The 18,973-nt window shown below is 31.7% G+C and overlaps 1 protein-coding gene across 6 annotated transcripts in view; it reads right to left on the reverse strand.

The window, feature by feature from the left end:
* LOC100920658 (ankyrin repeat domain-containing protein 26) overlaps positions 1 to 18,973 on the reverse strand; it is a 93,085-nt gene that overhangs the window by 64,473 nt on the left and 9,639 nt on the right. For 4 of the 6 annotated variants that reach the window (XM_031938879.1, XM_031938881.1, XM_031938878.1 and 1 more), the window contains exons 5-14: positions 16,096 to 16,233; positions 15,047 to 15,177; positions 13,095 to 13,145; positions 10,319 to 10,352; positions 8,911 to 8,983; positions 4,793 to 4,853; positions 4,494 to 4,696; positions 3,905 to 4,405; positions 1,804 to 1,942; positions 1,130 to 1,191 (exon numbers count right to left, since the gene is read on the reverse strand). In XM_031938879.1, coding sequence (XP_031794739.1) covers positions 1,130 to 1,191; positions 1,804 to 1,942; positions 3,905 to 4,405; positions 4,494 to 4,696; positions 4,793 to 4,853; positions 8,911 to 8,983; positions 10,319 to 10,352; positions 13,095 to 13,145; positions 15,047 to 15,177; positions 16,096 to 16,233 — 1,393 coding nt within the window. The remainder of the gene's footprint in view (positions 1 to 1,129; positions 1,192 to 1,803; positions 1,943 to 3,904; positions 4,406 to 4,493; positions 4,697 to 4,792; positions 4,854 to 8,910; positions 8,984 to 10,318; positions 10,353 to 13,094; positions 13,146 to 15,046; positions 15,178 to 16,095; positions 16,234 to 18,973) is intronic. The other 2 variants (XM_031938880.1, XM_031938882.1) reach the window with 2 other exon arrangements.

Genomic DNA, 18,973 nt, shown 5'->3' on the forward strand with positions numbered 1-18,973 from the left:
TTTATCACCTTATATCTACTAAAACTCTATTTTTTGAATCATACATATTTAACATATCAGATTGCTTGCTGGGAGGGGGAGTAATAAGGGAGGGGAAAAGAAAAATTTGGCACATAAAGTTTTACAAAAATGAATATTGACCATTTCTACATGTATTTTGAAAAATAAAATCTTATATAAAAAAAGAAATTACATTTTTTGCCTATAATACACCTCTTTACTAGTTTATCTTCTATACTGATCACAAAAAAGTTTTACTAAAATACATTTCAAAATATGGCATAAAGAAATGATAATGGCTCCTTGACCTCAAATCCTAAAGCTCTCATTCAAGGCCTCTACTTACACTATCTCATTTACAGAAAATACTATATGCTCTCTATAGTAGGCCATTTGTTATAGCTATATCTCACAATTTACATTCCTTGCAAGTATCCTTATTTCCTTCTGCCTATCTTTTCTCCTGGAATATTCTCCTCCTTTCTCTCTGCCAATCACAATTTGGCTCTATCATTATGCCCTAATTGATGAAGTCTTTCCTGATTAACCACAATATATTCTGCCATTTCCCTTTGTATTGGCCTTAGCAGTTGTGTATACAAGTTGCATCTGCTAGCAGCCATAAAATTAACTACATATTTGTTTATGTCCTATCCCCTTATTTAAAGTGAAGCTACTCATGTAGTACAGAAGCAGGGTTGTATACTAAGTCTTTGCCTAAAATCTCTTTCTTTACTAAAATACATCTTAATAAATAGGACAATATATGGTACTATGGCATTTATTCACTGAAAGATTGACTTGACTAATGAATAAATGACATACTGAAATTGATAAGGTAATAAGGGATAGAGTGCAAAGTGTGAAGTCCTGAAAGTTAAGATCCTTGAATTCTATTCTTGGCTTTATCACTAAACTAGTTCTAAGACCAGAGGCAAATTAACTGACTTCTCTGGGTTTATTTTCCTCATGTGTTAAATGATTAGTTGTACTAGATTATCTTTAAGGCCCCTTCCAGCTCTAAAATTCTGATTCTAATTCTACCCAGGCAATTGGAGTAATTAGTAAATAAGGAAATCTGAAATGTAACCATTAATACCGAAGCTTCAAAATAACTTAATAAAAATACCTCTGAATCCCAAGGTGATTCTGCATCATCTTCCTCTTCCAATCCTAATGCTGACATCATATCTATAAAATATAGGTAAATAACCACATTAATAATTGGAAAATGTGTGGCTAAGAGAACATAAAAACTGTTCAAATGTGTCTATTTCACAACTGCTTCAAGAAAAATTAAATGAAAATTACAATAGAAAAATTCGAGGAAACAAAAATAGATTAAAAGAGCAACATTTGAATTCAGGGATTATGGGCAGAAATTAGGAGCTAAGTAGTAATTTTATGTGAAATTATGGGACAATTATTTTTCTATAATACACTTAATATAATGGGTAAAAAAGAGAAAAAGGAAGATTATCTATATTTAACATACTCCAATGTTAGAGAATATGCATTAAACTTATAAATTTATAATGGCAATTTCTAACATGAAAGTTTTATAAGCATATTTTACAACTTGAGGGATAACACAGCATAGTGGATACAGGGCCAGTTTGGAATTGGGTTCCAGTGCTATTTCTGATATATTGGCGGTAGGACCACAGGCAAAAGACTGAATTTCTTAGTATCTCAGGATACTTAGAAAGACTAAGCTGTATAGCCAATATGCATTGCTAGAAACGTCTTCATTGGACATTCCCTAATGCTGAAATTACATGTACTATCAAAACAATAATTTACCTTTTCTAACAACACTTCTTGCTGATGTACTGTGTTCGTTGGGAATACTTGGAGTTTCATGAGGTGTTTGCTTTCCAGTATCATTGTCAACTAATATACCATCTTCCTTTTCTTCCTCTTCTGAGTCTGTTGAGTCTTCCTATAATTAATAAAAATGAAATATACAATGTCTTCTAAAGATTTTCTTTAATCTATTGCTAGCAGAAACAATGCAAGCCCATTGACCATACTACAACTGCCAGATGTTGATGGATCTAACAATCAAGTAATGCAAAGAATTAATTTTTCTAATCATCTCTTTTAGACTTTTGATTTATAGAAAAACTTTTCAGAAATATTGATTTACAGCAGTATATATGCTGATGAGTGTTTCAATTCTTCAACAAATTCAAATAGTAGAGAAAAACAATAGAATACAAAGTTCTAGTATTCTCAAGAATTTAGGAAGGAAGATACTCTCTCACTGGAGGAAGTGCCTTGAATTTCAAAGCCTCTATTTAAATAGGGGACTCAGCACAGACATGTCACCTCTCACTTTTCTACTTTTTGGGACTTCTCAGACTTCTCCACCATATCTCAGCACTACATAGTTTCTCCAAACTTCCAAATTCTTGGTTTTCTTTTATATAGTATGCTATCTTTCTCCATTAGACTGTAGCTCCTTGAGGACAGAGACTTTTTCTTTCTTTCTTTTTTTTTTTTTAAATATTAATATTCCTGAAATTATATACTGCCTGGTCCTGGTAGGCACTTAAGCAGTGTTTACTAAGATATAAATATGAAAGCAAGAACAATCTGTGAAATGTATTAGAGAATTACAAAAAGCTATAACAATTAAAAAAGATCAATAAACGCTTTATATAGGGGTTTATATAGGTTTCCATTCGGGCCTTCAACCACAGCTAGAATTTCAAGAGGCAAAAAAGAAGCCAAGGAAGATATTCCAAACACCAGAAACAGCAATGAGGGAGAAAAAGATGAAGATATATATCCAGGAAATACTTGACTGAAACAGAGATACATGAAAAGGGACAGACGTAATTAATTTCATTTAAAGTACTAAAATTCCACATACTTCAAGTAAGTTAATAATATTGTCAGTTTTTAAACTGACTTTTTCCATTGCTATGAAAAATTCAAGTTTTTGTGGATGTGTTAGATCCCCAATTAAATTATAAATTACAGAATGGCTGGGTCTGTGTTGTCTTTGTCTCTGAATGCCATAAAACAAAATACCTTGAATGTATATTTTATAAGTGTGCAATAAATTGCTGAACTCCATTATTAAAACATGACTGCTCTTAAAATATAATGGAGAAATTAGAACTGAAATTTTGGGATTTGATTTTACTACTTCTTTTTCCCACTTTTACATGAAGTCACAATACAATGTTCATTAATGACATTTACTATATGTAACAGATATAAAGTTTTGAAAACTAGGTCTATTTTAAAAATTAGATTAGAAGATAAAGCATTACAATAAAATTATTATTCATGTTCTGATTTAAATTCCTCTGCTATATGTTAGTAATTACCTTAAAAAAATCTGTGTCCATCTGAAGAACAAAGAGAGGTAAGCTTAAAATTGATCACAATTTTAAAAAAAATTCAATTCTAAGTTTTCTTGCTCTTGAGGTTAAAATTACAAAGGTCTGATGGAAATACTCTGGAATCATTATTTTCTAAATTTTAAAATATGGAATGTTAGGGATGTTTCACATACATTTTAAATAAATGCAAATATATATATACAACTTAAACCTTTCAAAGTTCCTTCTGTTTTTATAATTCTATTATTACTAGATATATTTTACCTTATGATCAAAAATTCCATTTTCATTAATTTTAACACTTATAATATGTAGTAGATATACAAGTTTTTGAATAAATGAAAGTTATTATAGCCTAAAATATTTTTTCACATAATTCTCCTTGTTTTAACTTACCTTTAAGAACAAAACAACCAAATTTTAGAACTTTAAAATTAAGGTGCTGAATAAAATAGGTAAGCTCTAAAGATCATTTTAGATCTATATCTTATACTTCTAAAAAAATAAAAGGTTTTTTAACGAAACAAATATTCTGTCATTTTTTTTACCTTAAGAGAAGTGGCATCTGATTTTCCATAAATATCAGTTATAACTGACACAGGAAATTCTGTAGAAATGTTCGTTACTTGTTTTTCTTTACTTATTTTGCATTTAGCTTCAATTCTATCATACTTAACAGTAGGAAGACAGAGATTCTGATGATTATTCACACCCTCTTTTTCCTTCGTATTTTCAAAGTCTTCTTCATCTTCATCCTCTGTATCTACATAGTCTGATTCTTCCTCTCCATCTATCACATCCTGAACATCTTGACTGTATTCCTCTTCTTCTCCTTCCTCCTCTTCCTCACTTTCTTCTTCCTCTGCCACTTTACCTTCATAGTCTTCTAATTGTCCTTCCTCTTGATTGCTTTCTAATTCTTCTTCTTTTTGAGAATTCACACATGAATTCTTTAGACCCATCAATGTTTTATCTTTAATACGTAAATAATCATGAATTTTCTTGTGATGTGACTTTTGAGAACTTCCATTTCTAGAATCCTTCCCCTTCTTCATGAAGTGATTATGAGCATGGGAGGAAAGGACAGAAGGTGAAAAATGTGGAAAGAAGGATAGGAATTATAATAAACATAATTACCTTATTAATAGCCAGAAGAGTAGACATCATATGGGAAGACTTTGAAAAGGAGCGAAGTGAGGGATGGGCAGGATGAGGGGAGCACTGGGCTTGGGATGAAGGCTTAGGAAGGGAATCTGTCATATCTTCTTTTTCACTATCTGACTGATGGTGCCCAAGAAAAGTTCTATGTTCTGTATTGACAGTGCTACTCTTTTCATCTACTATATTGAAAACAAATAAAAGAGTACATGAACAAATCTATCATTTCAAAGCAATAAATAATAAATACAAGAGTGGAAATTCTTCAAATAGCTTACTGCTTTTTCTTATTTGCTGAGAAACATTTATTATTTTGGTTATGTTTGACTTGGGTAGTTTCTGCCAAAAGAAAAAAAAAAGAAAAAGATGGTAAGAATAATGAGTATCAATACTAACATTAAATAGTTCACTTTTCTTTGAGGTTTGCTATTATTTAATCTGATCATTTTATAGAAAATAAAATCTTCTGGACTATTTTGTTCACCAAAAATCAATACAAGAAGAAATGTTTTTATACTTCAACACTTTGTCATATTATTGAAAAATACTAGATTTTAGAAATTAGTATTTAAAGTATCTTAGTCATTAGTTTTAGATTATATGTTTTGGAATAGTAAAAAATTAGTCTGAATTATTTGTTTTGTTAAAACTAAAGGAAGGACATGAGTAGCAGTCAGGTAGTTGGGGATACCTGGGGAAACTAGGGAAATGCTAATGTCAGGCTGACTTTTTCTAGATCTGGTTTTTGGGTTCACTCATTATACTTGACACCTACAGCAGGAAAATATCAAAGGCTCTTGCTAGCTAAGAGATCACTAAACTGAAAAATTCAATCTATGAAAACTTCAGTTTATACAAGATCTTGAATGCTTTCACTGTACTAGTGAGAAAAGCTGAGATCTTTAAGTTTAGGTTTCACTTCTGAACATCAGCTGCAAACTTTTGTACTGTAAGAATTTTTTTGTGTTTTATGTAAATACATAAATGATTTGGAGGACTGAGTTTTACCTTGTAGAAATATCTAGGTCTAGGAAAAGCTGTGAAAGTTCAATGTAATGATGGATATTTTATTATGTACTATTTAAGTCAATGTCAACAGTCAAGCACTATATACATTCAATTAAAAAATACATTTAAAACAGAGGTTTCTTACATTTTATATGTGTGTGATGTGTGTGTATGTGTTTGTGAAAGAGAAAGAGCGAGAGAAAGAGAGAGTGAGAGAGCGCAAGCCATAGGCCTCTTTGGCAGTTTAGTAAAACCTATGACTTGCTATTCAAACAAATGCTTTTAAGCTCATGAAATAAAATACATAAGTTTAAATAGGAAACCCATTAAAAAGTAAAAAATAATCTAATCATTCTGACTTGGACCATCACATATTTATGTTATATAACCTCAACTGGATTTTTATTGCTTCTAGCAAGCCTTCCAAACCTCCCTTATCAATTCATATCCTATTCCCCACAGTAGCTCTTCTATACCTTTTCATCCCCTTTATTACCTTCCATGGTTTTTTTCTTCCCCCATATTTTCAGCTGATAAAATTGCTTCATATTTTACAAGAAAAATTTCATACCATTTGACATGAGCCCCCTCTTCTCATATGTTTTCTGTCACCATCTCCTTCATCTCTATATCAAATGATGAAGTATGTTTACTCCTTTCCAAGGTTGAGCCCTCTATTTGTTCAGGTGATCCCATCCTATCCTAGCTCCTCCAACAGATTTGCTCCCTCTTCTCATTCAAACTCATTTATTTTTAATTTCTGCCTTCTACTAGATTATTGCTTATTGCCTACAAACATGTCCATTTCTCCCACATCCTGAAAAAACCCTCACAGGTCTTTCCATCCCTGCTATCTTCTCTCTTCTGTCCTTTGTAGTTCTTTAAGTCATTGCTATCACAATATACTACCTTTTTACTAGAAGCATCATGTACCAAGTAATTAATAGAATCAAAGCAGATTTTTCAAGAATTTCTTAAGACAAGGGACAATGAAACTGAAACCCAGTATTTACAAAATAAAGAAATATGAGTTACAACCCAAAATTATCTACCAAATAAAACTCAAGTTTATTCTGGAAAGGTAGTAGAGATCGATATTTGAACAAAAATAATGACTAGAATACCAAATCTTAAGTCAGGAAGATGCAAATCCAATTTCTGCCTCAGACATTTACTAGCTTTGTGACTGCAAGCAAGTCACTTACTCAGTGATTGCTTCAATTTCTTCATTTGTAAAATGATGGTAAGCACTTACCTCTCAGGGTTGTTGTTTGAATCAAATGAGATAATATTTGTTATGTGCTTAGCACACCATTTGCCATGTGGCAAGTGCTATATAAATATTAGTTATTATTAAATACATATAGCCCATTATTAATATCTATTCACTTAAGAAAAAAGTTCATTCAATCATATTTTTACTAGATTCAATGGGAGATAAAAATAGAGTTCTACCCCTAAAGAGGTATAAGATATTTATACCACTAACTATAATATAAAACAGTGTGATAAATATGAGAAATGTGATACAACTTAGGTTATTAATGGACATCAAAAGAAGGAGAGCTTACTTCCATATAGGAAAGGAGAAAGAAATGGGATAAAGGAAGATTTCATGAAATAAGCAGCATTTGACTCAGGCTTTTATTTATACATTAATCTATAATTTACAGGATCAATAAGCAAATGAAGGGGAAAGACATTTCAGGAGGAAGAAACTGTGAATTAAGTCTTGGAAATTAGATTACAAAACATAGTCAGAGAAGAGTAATCAAATTTCTATGGTTTTTAGGATTTTTTTTAGGCAAGTAAGATAATTTTAAAATTATCTTACTGAAAGTAAGGTTTTAGATTTATATCTCATACTATATACTACAATAAACTATATTATTAATTAAGTATTTAAAATTAAAAGCTGTAATAAATGTAAAAAAATTGATCGGCTATGGAAGACACTTTTCACCAAACAAAAGAATTATTGGAGAAAAAATCACTAGATGTGATTATATAGAAATCTGTATAACAAAAATTTATGCTTCTAAAAGAATTTTCTATTCTAAAAGAATAGAAAAAGTTCAGAAAAGTATTTTTAAAAACTAATGAATAAAGACAACATGTAACATACAAGTTACATCCTTAACATTAATGTGCTTTTAACTTTGGCAACTTTAACTTTATTTTCCCTGTCACATTGACAACCTGTATGTACAAGAAACAAACAAAAAATGAGAGGCACAATGTTGCAAATTTGTCGAACTGCTGGTGTCTAGTGGGCACTTCACTGGTCATGTTCACACTACCTTTGTAGATTAAAGAACTGCCTGTGCATTCTTTTGTGTAATTTTATTGTTTGCCTTTAAAACTAAAGTTTTGTGTTACAATTATGTTCCTCAAATGTGCAAGTCTCATGAGGTCCTCTGAACAAGACCATTGTATAAATACATCTCATTATCACATGGAACTTATAAGAAAGCAGATTGCCTCACTGAAATGAGAAGGTTTTTTTAAGGCAAAAATTTTAAAAACAAACTTTACAAATTACACAACAACAATAAAACTGTAATTAATACTGTGATCATAAGATTCTATAGCTTAGAAAAGATATTTATTAAACACTTAGAATAAGTCAAACAATGTTAAGTACTGGGAAAACAAATACAAGCAAAAGGAAAAACAGCCCTCCCCTTAAGGAGTTTAAATTCCAATGAGAAAACAGTACATAAAAGGAAGCTATAAAAGAGTCCAAAGGGAAAGGATCTACCTGGGGAGCTTGGCAGAAAATTAGACTAAAGAGAAGTAGGTTAGGCTACACTTGGTTCAAAATGGTATGATCAGCCACCTCTAGTGAAAGATTATAGATATTGTTAGTCAAGGGAACCCTTTCCTCTCTACTTTCCATATATTCTTTGTATACACATTCAAGCTTTTGACCACCATGTTATTTTCTAAGAATGTTACCTCCACAAAAACTGAGGTTTGACTGTATCTGATACGTATCTCTAAATCTAGTAAAATATCTCCAAATGAAGCAATGACTGAATGACATATATGAACAATTTTATGAAAAATGTTCCAATTTTCCAATAGTCAGAAAAATGTTTCACCTAGTTTTCAGTAAAAAAATCAAAAATCTAGTGGTGGAGAAACTCAAAAGAAATCTAAAGTTTGACACAACAAAAGCTTATTTGCTTTTCGTTTATTTTGGCTCCAAATGTTTTGAATTCATTTGGTGTTAAATATTAAAGATATTGTTTAAAATTTTACTTTTTTGATTGTTTGCTTTTGTTGATGGCTAATTATATTTACGAAAAAAAGGTCTTTTTACAGATCAAAGTATCCTCCAAACAGAAATTTAATAGTAGAAAAAAATTCCATAAAGAAAATTTACCTTTGTAGTAAAATCTAATTCTTCATCATCTGTGGTTGGCCAGGAATCATCAGCTCCTGGTTTGTCAGAGAGTCTTTTCAAAAAGAAAACAAAAATTAGTTTTATTTCCAGAAGACAATGATCAAGAAGACTTTTCAGTTGTTGCAAGATAGTTTACCACCAAATGATACATTTTTCCAAGATTTAGTTTGGCAGAGAAGAAAATATTGGTATAGAAATGATCAGTGGATCTATCTTCCAGAATAATCACACTTCTAATTTTTATTGTCTTTTAAAGTTGACAAATGAACACGATGGGACCCTGTAAATCATGTAATCATCAAAAACCTGCAATGTATTTGTAGCATGTTATTGCCCTCTGTATCTCACTAGGTTCTGACAAACGTTTACATGGTTTCTCATTTTTTCTTGAAGTTAAACTCAATTGATTTTGGCTCAAGACATGAGTTGTATTTGTTGCTGTTTGATCATTTCAGTAGTGTCTTTCTCTTTGTGACTCCATTTGGCATTTTTTTGGCAAAGGTACTGGGATGGTTTGCCATTTTTTCCCCCAGCTCATTTTACAGGTGAGGAAACTGAGGCAAACAGGATTACATAAATTGTTTAGCATCACAAGCTAATAAGTGTCTGATAAGTGTCTGAGCCAGTGTGGAACTAATAAAGATGAATCTTCCTGATTCCAAGCCCAGGGCTCTATTCACTGCTTTGCTTAGCTGCACTGTAGGCTTATTAGGAATCCATTGCAGGTAAATAATATATAGTGTGTTCACATGGAAGAATGTAGCTTGTTCATTCTTAACTGATCTAATAACTACTTTCTAATAGTTACATTAGGGCATTGTCAATAGAGAATAGATTTGGGAGTAAAAATATAGTGGATTCAAGTTCTCCACTTGTTATATACTGATTTTGTAAACCCAAGCAAGTGATTTAAACCTTCAGAGTTCTCAAGCAACTAACAAAGAATAGTATCAATCTGCTAACTAAACAAACATATACACAAACATTCATGAATGTGTACACATGTACATATATATGTTTACTTATTTGTATATTATTTATAAATTTATTTTGTATATTGTATACATACAAACATATATACACCTGTGTGTGTTTGAATGATTATTTATTTGTAAAAATAAACTTTCTTTTGTATTTGTAATTGCTTTGTGAATATATATGTATATAGATACATACTAGCTGTTTAGTAAACCTAATTCTATGCAAGATAATGAAGTAAAAATATGGATTAATGTAATAGTGGTAATTGGTTAAATTGAAGGTATGTCTTTTTTGGGGAAGCATGAAAATCTGCTTTGTGTTGGATAGAAAAACCTATTGGAGAATGGGCTATTATTTAATTAGGATTAATTAATTAAATATAATATTAACTTATTATGAAGCCTACCTGCTTAGAGATTCTTCTGCAGAACTTTCTTCCACTATTGTAGAAAGAAGTAAAATACAATTAAAACATAAATATCAACACATGACATTAATGTGAAAAGTATAATTTATGAAGATTGGTTACAATGTGTCTGCTGGGACATGACAAGGACCTATGATTCACATGGAATTGCTATAGATGTGCTATATCTAGAGATGCTATAAAATGCTATAGATAAATGTATTAAGTATCAAGATTCCATGAATACAAAGGGGTCTTCTTAAAGTATGAGATATGCCAGTGATTTGTTTACATTAACCATTTCATTAGTAGCCTTCTTCACACTGACAGATCATAATAAACAGAAGGAACATAAGCAGATATTGTAAATAGAAGGAACAAGCTGACATAACATGATTAATCTGGACTTTTTATTTAGGTAGATTAAGAAAGGCCTAATTTGTTTCACCTTTCTCACCACACTCTTCATAGATGGAATGCTTGGAGATATAGTATGGACATGTACAATATGACATGGCAGGACCTGTTTGGTCGATTCTATAAATCAGGACAGATCCAGAGAATGTTTAGTATGACATAACATATTTCTAGTTCTTCTCCATTGGCAAATGATCCAGAAACAATGTACCTTGTACAAACCTCTACAACCCCTAAAAGAAAGGGGTTGATGAGTTTCAAATCAATATATTTTTTCTTTTCAAGCCTTCTTGGGGAGGGAAGCTAAAAACAAAACCAAAAAAACTTATGTTTTACAATGCACATCTATTATTTCCTGTGACCTTCTCTGCCCAAATATATGTAAAGATAGTTAGATGGGCAGTGAAATAAGCACTTCTTTTTTCTATCATCCATCACACTAGTCTAAGAGAAGCAACTAAGAGGTGACCATTTGCCATTTCACTGGATATATAATTTTATTTTTGGATTCATAAACAACCTCCAAACTTTACTTTCTTCAAATTGCCCAACAAGTTGCTGCCAGCTTACTTTTGAACTCGTTATGTTCAACTAGATATGAGATCTCATTTGTATGGAATGCACAGTGATAAATATTATCCACTGATACAGACAGGCAATTTCTTTGCAAATTATAGTTTTAGCGAGTTAATGACTTGAGGCACTGAAAGGTTAAGCAATTTGTATAAAACCAACCAGCCAGTATCTACAAGAAGTAGGTTTTAAATCCATGACTTAATATAAAGACCAGCTCTCTATCCAGTCTTTCCCATTGGCTAGCATGTTCAAGAAGGTTCACTTTTGTCTACCCTTTGATGAATTTTAGAATAAGGTTTCAGTGCATTTCAGTATAGAGCATAATAAATACTGGGGGTACTTAGTAATTATTTAATGAGTGACAAATATAGTTTCTCCCCATTAAAATGTAACTAAGCTAAAAATGTTATGCTCTATTGTGCAGGATAAAAGTATTCCAAAAAAATTCCTAATCATTTTCCCAAAGGATAGAACATCAAAAGTCAGCTAAATTCACACAAAATAAAGTATATAGATCTCCTCCTTAGTTAGTAGATACAGTCAGGAAAGATTTTACTGTAGTGGTTTTTAAAAGCATAAAAGCTCTAAGACTCTCAAAGCTGGCACATTGTCTCCAGTCTCATTTCATTCTAAACATGATTTGAAGAGACAGCCTTATGTTATGTGGCAAAATGAAGTTTACATAATAAAGCCAAGAAGAATCATCATGATTTGTGGGCTTGTACATCACTACCTCTTCAGAGCCTCTTATGGTGAAGGATCTCAAGTAACTTAAGACTCATGGTTTAGAAAAATCATACTTTTTTTTTTAAATAATAGGAAAGTACTCAACCTGCAATATAGAATGATTGAAGCATAACTTCAGTATAGTTAGCAATTATCTGAAAATTTTATCAAAATCAGAGTAGTAGCCAGATGATATCCCTTCCCTTTTTGTAGCATTCATAAGCAATTAACTTAAACTAGACACACAAATTAAAATAGCTTGCAAAACTCTCTGATTTGTTTATCTCTTTATATATAACAAAGAGTGTATCTATAATAGGAATATGATCATTATAATATAGTCAATATAATATCAATAGAAACATGAGTAGAATTAACTCAATTCAATTATGAGTAACATCAAAAAATGACATTACAAAATGATTTTGAAAATAGGAATTTCAAATGAAGATCTTTATAAAAATTTTAAACTCTTAAGATTATGTTTCAAAAAATAGTGGAATGCCAAAACAGATTCTACTACTACTTTTTACCACTGAAATAATCTCTTAATCGGGGCAGCTAATTGGTGTAGTAGATAGAGCACCAGCCCTGAAGTCAGGAGGACCTGAGTTCAAATGTGACCTCAGACACTTAACACGTCCTGGCTGTGTGACCCTGGGCAAGTCACTTAACCCTAATTGCCTCAGCAAAAGCAAAAAAAAAAAAAAAAAAAAAAAAAAAGCAGCCTCCTGCAGAGAACAGATTCCTTACAGCAAGAAACTCTTTAGAAAAGAAATAATCTCTTAATGATTCTTAACAAAATGTTCAAAGCTTATCAAGTTCATAAATTGTAAATTACTCTCTAATGGCATGCCACAAAGAAAATATGAATATAACTTATCCTATCCTATTTTGTTCTATGTAATCTTTAGACTAAACAAAAACAAAATTAGTAAAAAAACAAAAAACAAACAAACAAAAAAACACCAAAAATAAAATTTGAACTAGAACACCACCTGAAATAGTTTAATCATTATTCGAATAAACATTTTTATTTTGTTATTTCACAGAATACCTTTCCCTGAAATTCTTGTTCCTGATGTCTGCAATGGAGATTCCTGCATTTCTAAATCCATTTAGGAATAGGCATGAAAGGGATAGATGAAACAATGAAATCAGAAAAAAAACCCATGAAGACAAGCAACTCTATTCTAAAAGGAATGTAAACTATTTGATTTACTAATTGTGAAAGTACATAAAGAGAAATAAAAGATATTATTAAAACCTTATTGAAACAAAGTTAACTGATTTTCTCTCACTCACTTCATTTCAAAAGTTTATATGCCAATCTGCCAACTGAGATGCCTCTGTCTATACAATTAATCCACTACTGATAATATGATTCTCTTTTACTTCCAATCTCATTTCTTATCTAATAGCACAATATTAAAAATATTTCTTACCTAATAAGTTGCTGTACAAAGAAAAATGATGTGCTACTACAATTTAGCAATTTCAATACAAGTAAGATGGCTTCTCTTCCTCCCAGATCATTGGCTTATGAATATCAATATTTTTAAGAGAATTTATTCTTGCTATAAAAAACATAAATTATTTATCTGGCATGTTTTTTTTTAATATTCCATGAGGAATGCACTGTTCCTTTAAATGCATTTCACTCTAAAACTATATTAAACAAAATTTAATTTATAGAGAATTTATAGCATCCATCATCACTTTTAGAAAGTAATTATAGATATAAATTATAATTATAATATGGATATACAGGAAATTAGGATTGGTACAAGTCATCTTTTTTGATATTTTCTATTATTTATAAAAAGTAAAATCAGATTAACCAAATCCAAATAAATATAGGTTATTTTGGTTATGGATTTTAATGGTAATAAAGAACATTTTATTTAACTGTCTCTTCCATTCCCTCAGAATGACATTCCTTTGAATTGAATTGAAAATCCCAAAATAGTTGTACAGGCTTTTCATATTCTTTGAAAAAGGCACAGTTTCCTACTTAACTTGGGCAGAAAAGACATAGGTTAAATCCTCACAAATCATCTAAGCTTTCTGTTCTTCAGTTTCATCACCAGTCAAATGGGAGGTAACCAGAATACTAAACTATCTTTTTCATAAAGTAATGGGTTTATTTGAAAAAAAAATCTTACAAGTGTGAGATCAATTTATTATTACAAGCCCGGGTCAGTAAGATTTCAACGCAGCTATCAGGATAAAATGTTAGGAGCTAAGTCAGAAAATGCTCTCTATTTTGAAGTTTAACTGCTTAAATCAGGAAACTGTAAGTCTTTCAAGGGTCATGTTGGAGGTAGACACATTTGAAAACATCTACTGAAAATTTAGGAACACATCCATTACCTTTCAACTTTCTCTGTTCCCCACTCCCACTAATTCCTATGGCTTTATTATTCTCACTGTGTAAAGAGAAAGCTTTATGAACATTTAAAAATATTGGAAACATTTAAAATGTATTTCCAAAGCTTGGATAACTGATTTACATGGAGTTCCAAAAATTGAACGAGGACTCTACTGTTCAAACTTTATATATCATATATTAGATCAGTCTCTCTATTTATGTGTGTGTGAGTTTGTACATGTACATGTGCATGTATGCACATGTTATACTTACAGGTCATTGTATGTATTATTTCCCCCATATTTAAAAATCAGAAACAAATAATAATTCTAAACTTAATATATTTTTAAAGTGTTAAGAGTTTTTCTATTATTTACTTAAGCATATTTGGAAAAATACAGAATCAGAAAATTGCTATTGTAGCCTATCTAAAAAAAATTTATTTTTGATAAAAGTAGATAATAATAAAAGGTCTTGAAACTTTTTTGCAGTTTCAGAATAGTAGACCTACAAGGATAATTAAGTAACTAAACAAAAATAAACCAGTTAAATAGCAAATATAGACTACACATGAATTTTAAGATTGATGTTTCATTATTTTTTTTAATTAACTATTTTTTTGGATTTGTCAATCCTACCTTCTTTGTCCAGGGCAGGTCCACCCAAAATAAAGCCAGTACTAGACACCCTCTTTGAACAGTTGATCTGAGGTGAAAGGTGCTGATTACGTTCCTTCTGTATTTCATATTGATTAATTAGTTGGCGATGACTGTATATAAAATAGAATATAAAATGTAATAATTCTACATCAACGAAGATAAAAATTACATGCACCAAGTCTGTGCATCTCAAATCATAAATAATCAGATTATCAACAAAATTTTTTATTGTAATCATTCTATCTGGATGTAATATGTTTGTCTTCAGAGACCCAGTATCATATGTAGCTTTAGAATTTAAAGTTCATACAGGTCACTAATTCTAATCTCTGTCTGAATCACAGAAAAGGTTACAGTTGTCCAAGATCACACATATAGTAAGAGAAGTATGATCCCTCCCTAGGTCCTCTGACTTTACAAAGGAGTACTCTTTCATTTGTACTAAATTGCCTCTCTATAAATTCTAATGTTGACTATTAACATTTATGATTCTTTTGAGTTTTCACTCATATGAAGGCATCCAAGACATAATGCAATTTTCCCTAAAACTAACTTTAGGTTTATTATAATTGAGAGGTGTCAGCACAGGTAAAAAAAAAACAAAAACCCCAAAAACAAAAACAAAACAAAAAACTATTACCTCATTTAAATCAGATCTTATTATTAAATTACAGAACTTTTGTGAAGATCAAATAATAAAATGCATATAAAACACTGGAAAACCTTACAAATTATAAAACTATACTATAATAACCAACTATAAACTATACTAATTTATACAAACTATAAAAATGGAAGTTTTTATCATCATAATTACTTCTGAACATTCTGATCTCAGATTACATGATTCTACCTTGTATTCCATTTTTTACTTATATCCTACTGAAGTATGAAGTATCCTACTGAAGCATACTTAAGTATGCTTGCTGGATGGTTACTTTAGAAAGTCGCATCATTCTCAGTTGCATGGAGGAAAATTCTTTTAGATGCAATTATATAAAGATAATTAGAATGATATTAATACTTACATAGGATATCCACTGAGCTTAGCATACTGCTCAACTGTCCATCCGTATATATCTTGACAAGAGAGATCAACATCATATCCAAGAAGAAGACTGACTATGCCAGTTGGTTCACTACTGACAGCAATCATGAGGGCTGTTCTAGAATAACAAAGAAACAATTCATATTTAAAAATTTAAACAAATCACATTTAAGCAGATTTTTCTTGATATTCTACAAAAAAGAGGATATTGTTAGTGTTAATAAGTATTGTGGAGTATGAACACATAGGAATGGATAGGAGTATTTTAAGTGCTCATGTGCAATATTAATAATGGCAATAAAACCAGAAAGAAAGATAAAAGAGAACTTTTTTTGTTCCCTTGGATTTTTAGCAAGGATTGACAAAATTTAGGTTTTATAATAGACAAGAAGGGAGTATGTTAAAGCCATTTGTGTGAAACAGTTTAGGACTTTCAGCTAGGGACCCTTAAAAGAGTTTCCACTTGTTCACTCACCTTCAAAGTAAAGTGGGAGCTCTTTGAAAAGGATTAAAAAATAATCTTAGTAACTTATTCCACTAAATTCCTACTCCAATGCCCCATTATAATGTGGAAGTGACCCTAGGTTGTCAAAAATGAAACTAGAACAAGATATTTTGTCTTAATAAGTCTCTGAACAAGAATACATCAATGAACTTAAGAAAGGTTCATCATCAGAAAACTAGCACCAGTTGATTGGGCAAGGACCATTAACTCAAGAAAGCAGTTTATTAAGATGCAGATTGGTTTTGAGCTATACAAAGCGAGGAAATATCCACATTGATGAAAACAGAAATCTTCTTTAGTACTGAGTTTGTTCTATGCTGAATGATGCACTGGCTTTTTGTCTAAATAATAATAGTACTGAAGTACTGAAGCGATATCAATAATGCCATGGGAAGATTTGTTGTCCCTTGACTACTTAGTGATAATTTACAAATAGCTCGATTCCATTAAAGGATGAATTAGTATAAAGAGAATGCTCACTGGTGAAATCATGAACATTTTAAATGATCTTCTGAAGTATTAATAATCTCTTTCTAGCAGACTGAAATATTTACTCTCTTTAAATCTTTTTTTCTCTGATCTTAACTCTCTTATACCAAACATAATAAAGGGTCAAAAGGAACATGAAATATATTTGGGTGGCAAATAGGGGATTATGAGAGAAATTGAAACTGATGGAGTCATAAATAGTAACTAACTAGTAATTTGGGATTACTAGTTAATATTATCATATGTTTAAAAAGTTATGTTTTTAAAATATTATTTCTTAATTAATGTTATTATTAATTAATTAATTATTATATTATAATTATTAATTAAGTAATAATATTAATATAAAATATTTTAATATTTATTAATATTTAATAAAATAATTTTTTAATATTCAGTTCAGGGAGGCAAGATGGTGGAATAAACAGTAAATTGCTTTAACTCTTTCATATTCACCTCTAAACAACACAAAATAGTTTCCCCAAACAAATTCTATTAACAGCAGAACCATCAAAAAGAACAATCTGTGAGCCCAAGAATCTTGGAAGATCTGAAATATCTCACTTGAGTGCAGTCCAGGACAAGTATCCCAACCAGCCAGCAGCAAGCTCCACTTCAGATAACCAGCAGTGCAGTAGGCAGATGCCAACATCAGGATCCCGCATGAATCTCAGCTAGCCAGGGAAATGAGCCACCTCCAGTTCTGAGAACTGCTGCATACTTCATCGTAGTCCCAAGAAGACAGGTAACCTCCAGAGGTTAGACCTCTATGTGTTTCAGCATAGACGTGGGCAAACAGGTAGACCCCAAACCTATAGATACTTAGGCTAAAATAGCGCCACCAGTGGTCAGACTAAGACATGCTTCAGTGTATCCCTGAGAAAATGCAGACAGCCCAGCAGCCTCAGCACAAGCCAGATACAAGTGCTAGGACACTGGTAAGCTGCTAGACCCCTAAGCCCTTCAGCAGCATTAGCCACCCCACCCTCAAAGAAAAACGGGAAGTGGTTTCAAGCCCAGGAAGAACTCAAAATCATAGAAGAGCTCAAAAAGGAGCTTCAAAATGATATGAGAGGTAGCAGAAAAACTGGGGAAAGATGAGAATTTTTCCTTGGGATTTTGCCCATAGATATTTTGACATTGCCATCCTCTTCTGAGTTGTGTCTTGATCTTCCCTGTCACCATAATAACTTTCTATGGTCATATTCTTTTTCTTTTTTGTTTTGGATTTTTTTGGGGGCTTATCTTTAATTTGCCCTTTGCCCTTTATAATTTCTTTTAAATTTCAGCTCTGCTCCCAAGATGGAAGGAACCCTGGCTGTTTGCCTGGTCTTGCTCACTGATATGGGCAAGTCCTGGGGTGGGGTGGGGATTCTCATGTCTGGTACTGTGCTGAGGGGGTGGCTGGGTGACATTGCTGAAGGCTGTAGGGATCTAGCAGTGTACTTGGTATTGAGTCAGTGTCCTAATGCTTGTTTCTGGTCTGTGCTAAGGCTATTGGAATGTTCCTGTATTTACTTGAATATACTGAAGCATGTGGTGATCCAGCCACTGGCAGCTGCCTATTTGCTTAGAGTCCTGAAGGTCTGGGGTTTACTTATTTGTCTAGTACTGCACTTAAAGAAGGTCTGGCTTCTGGATTCTGCCTGTTTGCATGGTTCTGTGCTGAAGCCATGTGGCAATTCTAAAACCTGGAGTCTACCTGTTCCCCTGACTATGAGTTATATGGGGATTCTAGTGCTGGCATCTGCTTACTGCATCACACTGGTGTTCAAGGTCTATAGCTAGTTTTGTGAGGTAGTGCTAGCTACTGGCTTGCTCTCTCTTGGACTGTGCTCTACTTTTACCTAAGACATTTCCTGCT

This window comes from Sarcophilus harrisii, chromosome 5, assembly GCF_902635505.1.
Source record: "Sarcophilus harrisii chromosome 5, mSarHar1.11, whole genome shotgun sequence".
NCBI lineage: Eukaryota > Metazoa > Chordata > Mammalia > Dasyuromorphia > Dasyuridae > Sarcophilus > Sarcophilus harrisii.